The 13,687-nt window shown below is 37.2% G+C and overlaps 1 protein-coding gene across 3 annotated transcripts in view; it reads left to right on the forward strand.

Moving 5' to 3' along the window:
- Positions 1-12,761, forward strand: part of ZFR (zinc finger RNA binding protein) — a 48,522-nt gene extending 35,761 nt beyond the window's left edge. For 2 of the 3 annotated variants that reach the window (XM_069880083.1, XM_069880084.1), the window contains exons 15-20: positions 20-161; positions 5,125-5,222; positions 6,041-6,136; positions 10,355-10,466; positions 10,577-10,674; positions 11,261-12,761. In XM_069880083.1, the coding sequence (XP_069736184.1) occupies positions 20-161; positions 5,125-5,222; positions 6,041-6,136; positions 10,355-10,466; positions 10,577-10,674; positions 11,261-11,440 (726 nt within the window). In that variant the 3' untranslated portion in view covers positions 11,441-12,761. Of the gene's footprint in view, positions 1-19; positions 162-5,124; positions 5,223-6,040; positions 6,137-10,354; positions 10,467-10,576; positions 10,675-11,260 lie in introns of those variants that run through there. The other variant, XR_011339376.1, reaches the window with a different exon arrangement.
- The last annotated feature ends 926 nt before the right edge of the window (positions 12,762-13,687 follow it).

A 13,687-nucleotide genomic window follows, 5' to 3' on the forward strand; every position in this document is an offset into this window, starting at 1 on the left:
TCTGTTTCTCAATATTTAGGTAATAAGTCCTGAGAAATACGATATCAAGTGTGCAGTCCCAGAAGCAGCAATTATTTTAAATTCGTGTGTGGAACCCAAAATGCAAGTTACTATCACACTGACATCTCCGGTCATTCGGGAGGAGAACATGAGGGATGGAGGTTGGGAAGTTGTTAAAGATGTTACTTCTTTCTTACCTGTTATTTTGTTTATCTCTTCTGCTTAAGATGGCATTAAGGTCCTGGAAGGCAACATGCTGGCACATGTATTTGATTGAAACTTTGTTTTTCAACAGCTAGTCTTGGTAGAGACCAGTTGGTTAAAATAAGTGCTTATATGATGTGTTTGTTTAATTTTTAAAATTTCTGATTTTATGTCCAACCTCAGCTTCCTGGAAAAGGTACAAACTCGACTGGTTTTCTTCACCCCACTTTTAAAATTATATGGAAAACTAAGTATTTCATAACAAGTGGCTGTAAACCGGCTTTCTAGAGCAGTCTTGCCCTAACAGAAAGATTGTATGGTATTAGAAAATCAAGTCACAGGTTCTTGGGTTTAAACTGGATTGGTATTACCATCACTTACACATTCCAAATAGCAATACCACTTAAAACGCACTTCTGTAATACTTTCGATGGTAACAGTGCTTCTAGCATTAAGACTATGTGATTTTTTCCAGCTCTCTGAGGTTGCTTTTTGGTCTGGAGTGTTTTTTGAGTATGTTTAGGCTCCTGGTATTACAATCAGTATTCCATCCAACTGGCAAACCCAGACTAGTGCAGTAAGAAATGGCTTTGTTGCTGAACTGAAGCAGAAGGTGGAGCTTGTAAATCAGTTTACATTTCGGAAGTCCACAGTTTCTCTGGTGCCAGCAGTGTTGCTTTAGGGTCTGTTCTGTAACACTTTCAAAGCTCCAAAAGCTTTTAAGCCAACAAGCATGATTAATGTCTGCAGTACATTGGTTCTGTTTGTTTATGGGTCAGATAAAATTAACTTTTGTTTCCTTTTAATCCTGTATTTTCGTTGTTGAAAGAGGTCATGGCAAACAGGGTTCTGGTTGACAGTGAACCTACAATTAGGAAAGCTAAGGGTATCTTTAACACTTCTCATGCAGGTTTAAAGAAATGGTGTGTGTATATGTATACATGTGCTTGTGTATATACGTATTTATATAACAACAGAGGTTTTTTTATTTCATCTCATTATTACATGTCCTCTAAAATACTTGAGGTTTTTATACTGCATTAGCAAATGTCCCGTAGCTCTGACTAGTACGTTTTAAGCAAGCTGGGTTAACAAAGTCGTCCTCCATAACCAGAAAGACAAATGTCAAGATGCATTCTCTGGTTTGGATGACTTCTGAAGAGTCTTCTAAGAGTGCTTTCTACATGATTTTTTTAACTGTGTGTATTATTGCTAGCTGTAAGGGCTTTGTATGTGTACTGTCACACCTAACCAATTTAGTTGGGTTTTGACAATCTAAGCGTGACATGACTCTTGGTTTGTCTGTGCTGAATCAGACTTTACATGTTATCTAAGTTTATAAAGAATTGTTTTAACTTAAAAATTTTATTATTAAATTAGGTTAACTGTTAAAACAAGTTAACCTTAAACACCATGTTGATTTTTTCATGTACTTTGCAAAAGTGCGATATCGATTCCTGCCACAGTACTCAATTTCAGTTAAGTGGTTTCTGGCCTAAAATTCTATTATGTGGACTAAAAATAAATTTCAAGTTATGCCATTAATCCCTCATTTATGTCACCTAAAGGAAACAAATCTGTATTTTTGTCTGACCCACACTTGAATTAAAATGATCATTGTGAGTTTCTTCACTGCTGAATGCAGTACTGCCTCTAGGCAAGCCAAAGTCAAATCAGATTTCTCTTCAAGACACTGAGCAGTATAAAATGGATGTGGAGATAAGTTCACTTTTGAAACTAGAGCAAACAGAAGACCGAATTGTGAATTGTCACAGCAAAGGTGGCCTTATTACGAAGACTGCTGCTTATTTGCTGCAGAGTAACCGTATGTGTTTGTGTTTTTTCTTACTGCAGCTTCTCATGCTCTGTGTCTTAACATGATTTAAAGTTTTCATTTTTTTTAGCCCGCTTGGGGAGCTGGTTCAGGTGATAAGGAAGGCTTTACCGGAAGAACCAGTTTGAGTAAAGATGAGACTGAGACTTGCACGTGGAGTAGAATCATGTTTGATATGTCATAATCACATTACATGATGAAAGTCTAAAAAATACTCAATGAAATAAAATTGTTAACCGCATAGCCACTGTTTCTTACAGTGAATGAGATTCACTGTATGAGATTCTTGCTGAATCTCATACACTCAAAGTGCTCTAACCCCTGCTGTGGAATCTTTCCTTCAGCAAACAAAATGTACATGCCTACCAACGTATATATGTGTGCGCGTGTGTCTTTTTTTATCCTTAGCCAACAGCCCCGGTCCAAAGCCTTCTAGCAGAGGGACTTGATTCCTGTCAGGGGTTGCTGCCAAATCATCGGAAGGATTTTTGACCAAGGTTTTCTAAAGCTCACTGTCACACCTGCCATGCTTTACAAAGGAGGGGGTTTGGATGCATAGTCCTAGCATCTGCTGTTACTTTGTGTTTTGTTTTTTATTTCCTTTTCGTCTTTGTCTCTTTCCTAGAATTAAGCGGTGTTCACACTAGTCTTGAAATAGTTGACTGGGTAAAATATATTTCCCATAATAAAACTTACCAAAATTGATATTCATTGATAACAAAGAGGTAGTGTGGACACAGCATGTCTAACTGAAGATTAACCCCTTATATTTAGGATAGTAAGAAATAGTAAGTTACACAGAGTAAGCATTTGTGCTTGTGTTTTTTGTAAATGAATTCATTCTTTTATCTTAGCTTAAGGGGGTGGTAGATTAGGCATCTGAATTCAGTTAAATAGTCTTTAAGGGGTTAATCCTGAAATGTGAAACAGATGCAAAAATCCACAGATCAAATATTACAAGAGTTTCCGTGATCCATTTTTTCAGTCAGTATGTTCTCAGTTCAATAGGTACCTTGGCATCTTCAGACTTTCAGAGTCTTTTAAGTTTGAAGAAAATTCATGTGATGTCTACTAGTAGTATATTTTAGAACGACATTTCCAGCCCTGAATAAGATTCTCTTCTGTGTATTTAAACTGTAATTCTTTTTCAGTAAAATTATTTTCCGAATTGAAATTTTTTCAGAGCTAGAAGTAATTGGAGTTTCAAATTATTAATTGATTGCTGTGCCAAAAGTTTGCACAGTGTCAACTATTTGCACATTAATTTTAGAAGAATGCAAATAGATGACTGATTAGGTTACTAGGCCCATAACCCCTATTTTCACCTTTAATTTCTCAACCTTACTTTGCCACTTTTTTCCAAGCGTGAGTTTTCTCTAAATGTACTCCTTGTCTCTTATATCGAGGTTGTACTCGTTTCATCAGTTATCTTACCTGGCACCTCTCTTGTATAGATTTGAGGGGTTTTTGGTTTGGCTTTGTTTTGTTTTAAAGGAAATTCTGCTTTAAATGTCTTCATTTGCTCTGTAAATGCGTTGTTAGTGCAGATTTTCATCTTTCCACTTTAACACATAGTCGGTAAATTTGAATATCTGTGAGAAGATACCTATGTTCTCCTCAGCTTCATTTGTATTTTGAAGTGTCCCCCCCTGTAGCCCTATGCAGAGCAATGGGACTATCAAAAAAAATGTTCAAATCTGAATGTAGTACTTCAGATTAAACATAATTGTATTGCAGAGTTGCACCACCATGTTCACTCATGCCTCTTTAGCTCTCTGAGTAGTAAAGTATTCTACTGGGTTTTTTTACATTTGTGTAAAATAGGTAATTTCAGAGCTGACTTTCTGCAGGCATGTTTCATGAGTCTCAATATACTATTATTTTTCATTTTGTTTTGTTCTCTGACTTACCTAAATTTATATCTCGCTAGAGTGAACTCTGTTGTTCTGTGCAGCCAGCTCCTGTGGCAGCTCAGTGCCACTGAGTGAGGGCTTTTTGTTTCATCTTATCTGGTGTATCACCAGTTACGCTACCAACATACTTTTTTAGTAGTCACAATAGCTACTTCCATAATTAGTAGTACAAGGAACTTTTAAAGCTGATCACTTCATTTTATCTGTAAAATCTTTAAGTAACCCTAGAATATCATTTCACATTGTTCAGTGGTTCTAGTTTAATTGATAAAACCACTTCCAAGGGGCCTATGATCTCCTCATTTTTGACAGCACAACAGTCAGCCTGGTAATTAAATCCTTTCCTGAACATTTAAATACAGAAGATCTGTTATATTTTCTTTATCTTTCAGATATTCTGCTTTGTTTTTCAAACTACACCTTGTATTTCTTTCTCCTGCTGAACCTTAAGTAGTTCCTTTTAAGATCCTTCCTTGCATGGTGAATTATACTGGAGCACATGTACTATGGGCTGAGGAATTTTATTTATATGATTAAGAAAGAGGGTACTAGAAAGTAGTGGAACTCTGTAATATTAAAGAACATTTCACATTCCTTTAGTCAGGCTTTTAAAGCAAAATAATTTCAAGTTTAAGATCTTTAATCATCATCTTTAAGATGATTAAAATAACATCATTACTAAACACCTTGTGCTTTTAAGATGTTACACTTGTTTTTCTTTTAAGAATAGGGCCCAAAGAACAAATGACCATTGAAATTTACAAGAAAATAAGTTCTAATCTTTCTACTTGGTTAAAGTGGATTTTTGTGTTCCTTCTGTCTTGTGTTCTCTGTGCTGGTGCACTGTGTCCAACCATCCTTCCTTCAGTATTTAATTTCAGGGGATATGTGTTTTTCCAGTGTTAGCTTAAATGAAGAAGTACTACGCATTGCATAATCCGCAATGCATTTGAAAATGACCTCAGAGCTAAAGTACAATATGCTCTTGATGTTCATACTGGGTTGAAGCCCTAATCTGAACTGAGTGGCTTTTGTTCAACATTTACATTTGTTGTTCAAGGGTTTTAAACTTTAAATGGCATGTGTGACATTGAAGCTACTTTAAGGAAGTGTCTTGCTCACCTGGTCAAACACCCATTCCTCACTGCATTTTGCCAATTCAATCCATTTTAGATGTAACCTCGGGTATGGTGAAAGACCCACCGGACGTCTTGGACAGGCAAAAATGCCTTGACGCTCTGGCTGCTCTACGCCACGCTAAGTGGTTCCAGGTTCGGAACATCATTTTACTTTCTTCTTGTAGCCTTATGAGAGATTAGCTCAGTTGCAATATGAATGTTTAATAGTGTGAAAACACTCAGCGTTGTTCATGCTAATAATACTTAATTATTTTCTGGTCCCTAAATTTAAATGTAGGTTGAGTATGGAGGAACTGCTTTATGCAGTTATTGCTCATTTGACATGATTTTTTTTTCTGGTCATTGAGAAGGCGATGTTGAGAGCTTGACTCGCTTGGGGTGATCATATGTTGTATATTTGTTATATATTCCATAAGGCTGCAGAGTAACTTTGCTTTAAATAATGGAATACGTGTTTAAAGCTTTGTGTTTAGATTTAAGACTTTTTTTTCCTATTTCTTTAAGTGCATTAAGTGTAGGGAATGAAAGGTGAGAAGCAACTGTTTGGTTTAGTGACTTTGCATTCTGGCAAAGGCACAATAAAGAAACCAAACAGATTCCCTTGACCTTTCAGTCTCTATACCTACTTCCTAGATCTTTACTTTATCCTTTTTATTTCTAATATAGAAAGATACTGTATTTATTGTTACAGGTGAACATAGGTCAAAGTGTACAGGGGATCAAGAAATGTTATTCTTGTATAACCTGTGCACTTTGACTTCTACCACCTTAAATTACTAACCCTGTATAAAATACTGCTGTAAATGGCAGCTCATGGAATAAAGTTGTAGAATTATTTGTTTCAGTCTCATATCTGAGCTTCCATTGAACAGTGGTGTTTTAGTCGTTCAACAAATCCTGTTTGCTGTAGGTGCTGGGATTAATTAATTTGATTTTGTATTGGTCTCAAGGCTAGAGCTAATGGTCTGCAGTCCTGTGTGATTATCATACGTATTCTTCGTGACCTCTGTCAACGGGTTCCCACTTGGTCTGATTTTCCTAGCTGGGTGAGTAATGCTTTGAATGAGTCTCTTTACACATGGTACTGCAAGCAGAGCATGGGGAAGTGTTACTACAGTTTTTAAATTTAGACTTTTTCAAGAAATTATTTAGGGGGTTTTGCGGGGTTTTGGTTTTTTGGGGTTTTTCCCAACAAATAATCTAGATTCCCTCTGGAAGTTTAATGTTCTGAGGTTTTGTTATTTGGAGCTGGAATTTTTTTTTTAATTCCCCCAAGGAATTTTCTTGTTCTTTCGTATTCTTTGTGGGTAGCATTCTTGTTCTAGATTTTAACACTTTTTCCTGTATATAAAAGAATCTAATTTTTTCAACAACTGAATTTCTGAATTGCTTGGAGTTTACTGAAGCTTTTTTAAAATAATGTAAGCTGTGCCCAGATATTTCTGTAATAACAAAAAGGCTACTTGAAAGAAAAAATCACAGTAATTCCTGTGATCATTAATACGATTCTTCTGCAAGACAAAATACCCCTGTACTTCAGCCTGTGGATGTGTCACCTTAGCACTTTAATCTGCATCACTGATATCTCCAGCTTGTACCAAGTTTCCTGTTGTAATTCTTGCAGCAGAGTGCTCTAGGAGCCTTGCTTTTGCATTGGCCAGCTTAAATGATTCTTTCCAGGAGTGCAGCATGTGCTCCAGGTATTAACAGATGTTCAGTCTGCAGGCTGGACAGAGTTAGTTTGAAACAAAGTCTCTGAAATATCTGTTGTGTGAAAGTAAACTTAGCTCCTACTATTCTGTTTCACAGACCAAATCTTGCTGCACTATGTTGCTTTGTTTTCAGTTCTGGCATGAAGAGGCCAACATTGTCAAGTCAGTTTGAGCAGTTAGTAGCATTGCAGTGAGAAATGCTTTACAACTGTACTGAGCTTGCAGGCAATTTTATTAAATTACTTCTGATAATAATTTCTTCTGAAAAAAAAATGCAGAGCAGTAATTTCTGGGGTTTAAATATTTAAATAAAAAAAAATAGTGCCAGTTTCTGTGCAGAAAGCATCATGAAAGGTGCTCTGTACAAATACAGCTTAAGAGAATTGAGAAAGTATAGAAGTGCCGTCTTAGTATCACCATGGTACTGTGGTGCCATGGAATAAACCCTAGCATGCTTTTGGATAAAGAACTATTGCAACATAGACAGCAGGCACATAGATGAGGAACAAGGACCATTTCCTGTTTCTCACGTTATCTGTTCTAAGGCACATCCAGAAGGGAAAAAGAGGAATGAAGCAGTGTGTCAGGACTAGCTCTGTCTCAGTTCTATCCAAAAGCGATTCCTGTTCTGCTCCTGGTACCTAATGCATTGCCAATGAAGTGGATCAACACTGAAGTCCCAGAATCACTAGGTTGGAAAAGACTCCCAGGATCATCAAGTCCAACCATTCTTATCAACCACTAAACCATGCCCCTCAGTACCTCATCCACCCGTGCCTTAAACACCTCCAGGGAAGGTGACTCAACCACCTCCCTGGGTAGCCTCTTCCAGTGCCCAATGACACTTTCTGTGAAAAAATTTTTTCTGATATCTGTATATTCAGCTGTGCGTTTGGCCAATTGCGAAGTCTTACTCATAAAATCAATGATAGTATGAAAATCCTGATTTTAAATGTATGTAATTTCTGCAAGTCACAGATGGAATCTCATAGGCTGAAGTAGTATATTTTTCTGCACACAGAACTTCTTCTAACCTGTATACCAGAAGCCTGTTATGAACCAAAGAGATGCAAGAGATCTTTGAAAGAAACCTAAGAAATTGAAAACATAAAAGATACTAGGAAGTCTGATTATGGACATTCATAGCACCTTCTTTATGTACCTAGAAGTAAAAACTGAATTAGAATATTTTTGTCAAGTTCCTACAAGTCAGAAGGAACTGTTATTCACGGCTGACTTTTGAAATCCAGCCTTTCACACAAATAAACACCAAGGTATCATAATTCACATTTTCATAGGATAAAATGTCCAGAGAAGAGCGACAAAGCTGGTGAAGGGGCTGGAGAAAAGGTCTTATGAGGAGCAGCTGAGAGAGCTGGGGGTGTTTAGCCTGGAGAAGAGAAGGCTGAGGGGAGACCTTATTGCTCTCTACAACTACCTGAAGGGAGTTTGTAGAGAGGAGGGAGCTGGCCACTTCTCCCAAGTGACAGGGGACAGGACAGGAGGCAGTTGCCTCAAGCTCCACTCAGGCTGGACAAAATTTTTTACAGAAAGGGTCATTGGGCACTGGAACAGGCTGCCCAGGGAAGTGGTTGAGTCCCCATCCCTGGAGGTGTTTAAGGGACGGGTGGATGAGGTGCTGAGGGGCCTGGTTTAGTAGTTGATAGGAATGGTTGGACTTAATGATCCTGGGGATCTTTTCCAACCTTGTGATTCTGTGAAGTGTAGACTTCAGTGTAGTGTTTGAGGATCCGAAAGAACTAGACCTGAGTAAATGCAGAAATATTACCTACTTTTTTTTTTTTCCCTGCTGCAGTTTGTTTAGTATGTGAAAGCAACTGTGTTAAATCCTGCTTCAAGTATGGAAATAACATGCTGAAGAATTGAAAGTTAAATGGAGCTAAAATAGAGGAATGGGCATCCATAGTAAAGAATATAATCAGCACTGCCTGTAGTTACTTATGTGCATCAGAATAGGCATTTAGTCCTGGAAAGTAAAAATAAAAGGCCCATTTGAACAACTGTAAGCTTGTCAGGGAGGGAGAGACCAAAGAAACAACCCTCCAAAATCCAAGAGACTTGTTTTTAAGAAGAAAAATTGTGAAAGTTTAATTAAAGTTTAAATAAACTTTTATTGAAGCATCTGTTTAATGCTGAAAAAAACCCTAGGGAAAGCTATTCTTTTATAGGTTTTTCTGGCAATAATAGTGTTTGATAGAAGTAAACAGTGGAAGTATTTGCATAAAAACTAGCGTTTAAAGTACAGCTAATCATTGAAACCATTTTAACTACTATCAAACAATGTATCATAGAATCATAGAATGGTTTGGGTTGGAAGAGACCTTTAAAGACTATCCAGTTCCAACCCTCCCCGCCATGGGCAGGGACACCTCCCATTGGATCAGGTTGCTCAAGGCCCCATCCAAGCTGGCCTTGAACACCTCCAGGGATTCACAGGTTCTCTGGACAACCTGTGCCAGTGCCTTATCACCCTGTGTATAAATTTTAGAGAATCTGTTTATCATCAAGAGTTTTTTTGCACTTGTTTAACATCTGAGTTAGTGTTAGCTTGTATCCAGGAGAAAACTGGCTATGAACTTTAGCTATACTGAAAATCTAGTAAACAGTTCAACATTAAAAGATCATTTAATTTTTAATGCTTTAAGTTCTGTACTCTTGTAGAAAATCTTTTATTTTTCTATAGCACCCTGTTAATTTCATTAGATACATTGTGTATTGTTTGTTCATGTGGCTGACAGATTCAGGTGATCCACCATGTTTCATACTCTCAAAAAGTGGCTAGACAAGTTCTCTGTCTGCACATGTAGGTTACTACTGTGTAAATTTCTACAAAACTTTCAAACAGCTTGTGGTGAGAAGCAGCATATCAGTACCAGTCCTCAGTGTTAATTTTGCATCAGCTTGTGGTGAGAAGCAGCGTATCAGTATTAGTCCTCAGTGTTAATTTTCACAGAATCACAGAATCACTAGGTTGGAAAAGACCCCCAGGATCATCGAGTCCAACCAGTCCCCTCATTCCCCGTTGTCCCCCATTCCCTTCATGGTGCCATTGTCCCCTTGTTTCTCTCATTCCTCTCACAGTGCCAGCCCTTCACTCCCCACTGTCCCCTCATGGTGCTATCATCCCCTCACTCCCCATTGTCCTCTTATCCCCCTCACTCCCCGTGGTCCCCTCATTCCTCATTGTCCCTTTGTTCCCCTCACGGCAACATCGTCCCCTCACTCCCCATCATCCCTTTGCACCCCTCACTCCCCACCGTCCCCTCACACCGCAGTTCACCAGCACCGACCCCTGAAACATTTATTTTTTTTTTTTTTTCCTCATAGCATGAAGATTTTGCATCAGCTTTCTTTATATTCATCTTTATGAAACATCTGATTTTTTTTTTCCGTTTTAACTGAGAGCATCCTGTTATGTGTAGTATTCTTCAAAACTCCAGATTCAGAAGTTCTATACTGAACAACGGCAGCAGCTTTTTTCCTATTTTAATCTGTCTTCTAAAATGGCTGGATTTCTTATTCTTGACCTAGGCTATGGAATTGCTTGTGGAAAAAGCAATTAGCAGTGCCACTGGCCCACAGAGTCCTGGGGATGCACTGAGAAGAGTTTTTGAGTGTATATCATCAGGAATCATCCTTAAAGGCAAGTTGAATTTGATCAGTCTCTGCATACTCGCAGTTAACTAATGTAAAATCAGTGATCTTGGTTGAAAGAAAATAGAGATTGGGTACTAACTAGCCTAACAATTGTAGGTGGTCCTGGCCTTTTGGACCCTTGTGAAAAAGATCCTTTTGACACACTTGCTGTAATGACAGATCAGCAGCGAGAGGATATTACTTCGAGTGCACAGGTAAGGAAGCGTCTGTGTGTGTGTGAACTGACTAAATTTTTATGTCAGTTTGGGGGGAGGGGTTGGTTTTTTAAGTGGAGCTTTATACTTTAGTCTCTTAGAATATAAAATCTAGTCTTTCAGATGGTCAGTCTTAAACTAGGCAGTAAAAGTGTCACAACAGACAGTATTGACTTACAGGATTGACCATACATAGTCAGTATTTACTTACAGGATTGACCATACATATTCAGTATTTACTTACAGGATTGACCAGTAACAAGTGCAGCTTAAGAGGTTACTGTCCCTACCTTTTCACTTGGTCCTTTTGCTAAAGATTCCCAGCAGGTTTTGTGACAAGCCTTGGCTGCTTTGGCGCAAGTCCAGCAGCTATAACACATGTACATTGTTTTTAAGCTAAGATGATGTACTGCATACAGAAGCAGCAAATGTGACATATACATTTTATTGTGTTGCCTTTGGTGGAAAAGACAGGGCATAATGAGAGCTAAGAGTAATATCGTACGTGGCTAATGTTCCTCATTTATTGTTTACAAAGTACTCAAAGTTGGCATCTAACAGAATCTTCTTTTTACCTTTTTTCTAGTTTGCACTGAGACTCCTTGCATTCCGTCAAATACACAAAGTTTTAGGAATGGATCCGTTACCGCAGATGAATCAGCGCTTCAACATACATAATAATCGTAAAAGGAGAAGGGACAGTGATGGGGTTGACGGATTTGAAGCAGAGGGGAAAAAGGACAAAAAAGATTATGATAACTTTTAAAAATGTTTGTCGTCAGTGCTAAGATAGAAGGTAATAAGTCCATTTGTTGCCTTGCTTTTACTTCATTCATAATAATGTCTGTTTAAAACATCCAAAACCAACTCTGGAGTTAAGAGTTGGAAGAGAACAACCTGGCTTCTCTGTGATATTCTGGATATTTTAACGGATGTACTGTACCAGACAAATTATGGATGGAAGACTGCAAATGGAAACTCTATTGTCCTAGAAAAAAAATAGATTTCACTCATTGTGTTTTCTTTAAATGTGTTGCTAACTTCAGTAACTTTTCTTCTTTGTTTTTTTTGTCTTTTTTTTTTTTTATTAACAAGTGCGTTGTCTTATATTGACTGTATTTAATGCAGCAGTTGTGCTTCTGTTGCTATGTGTATTTTGACATTTTATTTAGCAGGTTTTTTTGTTTGCCTTTGACACTAGTTGTATAAGTTACTTTGCGTTAGATGGTATAAACTGTTCCACTTCAAATTAATATTTTACAGAACTTTTTTTTTGTAAAGTGAGACTGCAGGATTTTTGAGTTGGTTTTTTCTGAGTATTAAAGGGTTACAACACATAATTATCCTGCCATTTGAGTGCTCAGAAAATGTTTTTGCCTATCTTGTGGCATTTGTCTCCTTAGTGTGATATAACAGTGTAATTAAGACAAATTTGTGTTAATCTGATAAAGTTTGCTGTTAGTTGTGCATTAGCAGTATAAAAGCTAATATATACGGTATGGTCTTGCAACAGTTTAAAAGCAGCTGCATAATTGATCAAAGTTTTGCATGATGTTTTTATTTCTTGTTAGAAAGGGCTTTTGGAACTATCATTTTAGGTTAAATGCATAGGTCTTTGTATGATTGACTTTGTGATATAGCAAGGCCAAGAAATAACTTTCTGAATTTCTTTTCTCAACATAAAAGCAAAAGTAGGCATTTCCCATTTGGACAAAGTTAGTGGTTCTTTTCAGTCAGCTTTGTCACATGATATTAATGCCTCTTAGCCCTTAAAATAAATGTTTGTCATATCAGTGCCTGTGAGGTTTTTCCTTATAGCTATTCCTGTATAAACTTTCTGTGATTTTTTTTCAATAATTCAAATTTTAAAAGTGAAGTATTACTGAAAAAGTGAAGGTTATCAAAGGAAAAAACCCAGAAAATTATTTGATGTGGCCATAGTGTATGCTTATGTCTCTTTCAAAACAGCTAAATATAGCAGTGGTGTAAGTACAGTTACATCATACTGTTGATGTATGCTCTGGTACACAGGTGTGATTTGTTGTCACAGCACTACAGTGGAATACACAAATAAAAACTGAAATTTATTAAGTGACTAGAATTCATTCTACACTGGAAACTGAAGTTTCACTCCTGTCCAACATGTATTACACTTTGTTGCAAACCCATAAAACACAGACTAACATAGACTAATGTTCTGGTAACTGCTTTATTGATGGCTGTAGGGGAGTGTCACACATTACAAAGATCGGTTGTTATTGCTGGTACCATTTATTAAAAGAAACTTTTATTCCCTTCTTTTAAGGTCGAATTTATCTTTGACCTTTTTAATAAGTAACTCTTGGATTACAGAGATGTTTCAGTTTGCAGCGCCTACTGCTAATAGTTTGAGTTGGTGAAAAAAAACCGATATTGTAGAAAAACAGAGGGAGTCTGAAGACTTAAAAAACCTCCCAAATTAGTGCAGTGTCCTTCAGGCATCAGTGTGCAGTTGTTAAGGGGATGAATATTAGTGCTCAGCAAGTAAAAGGAAAGCTTTCCCACTGCAGGAAAGATTTACTTACTAATTTCAGCATCAGAAATAATAGAAAGCAGAAGTGCTTTACAGGAACTTTAAAAACTGATTACACTAGTTTCTGCTGACCCACATTGATGCAAAGCTCCAAGCCTGTCCTTAGTCCTCTTTTTAAGAGTGTATCTGGCTGCCATAATGTCTACTTGGCTATTACTATTTATTTTGAAAGCTACAGGTGCTATTCATGTGGCTAATTCAACTCTATACCAAAGTTTCTTTCCTCGTAAAGTGAACTTGTCTATTCAGGCATAAGATGCTAAAATTTAGGATTAAAAAGGTCAAAGATGTACTTTAATTTCCTTTATTTTTGTTCTACTGACTTTTAACTCTTAACAAGTTTCTGGATATTTTGAAATATTGTATACTTAAATTTGATTCCACATTAAATATGAAGCTGTGACCATGATTTTTTCACTGTGTGGTAAAGAATGAATTTGC

The sequence above is a fragment of the Phaenicophaeus curvirostris genome, chromosome Z (genome assembly GCF_032191515.1).
Source record: "Phaenicophaeus curvirostris isolate KB17595 chromosome Z, BPBGC_Pcur_1.0, whole genome shotgun sequence".
Taxonomy (NCBI): domain Eukaryota; kingdom Metazoa; phylum Chordata; class Aves; order Cuculiformes; family Cuculidae; genus Phaenicophaeus; species Phaenicophaeus curvirostris.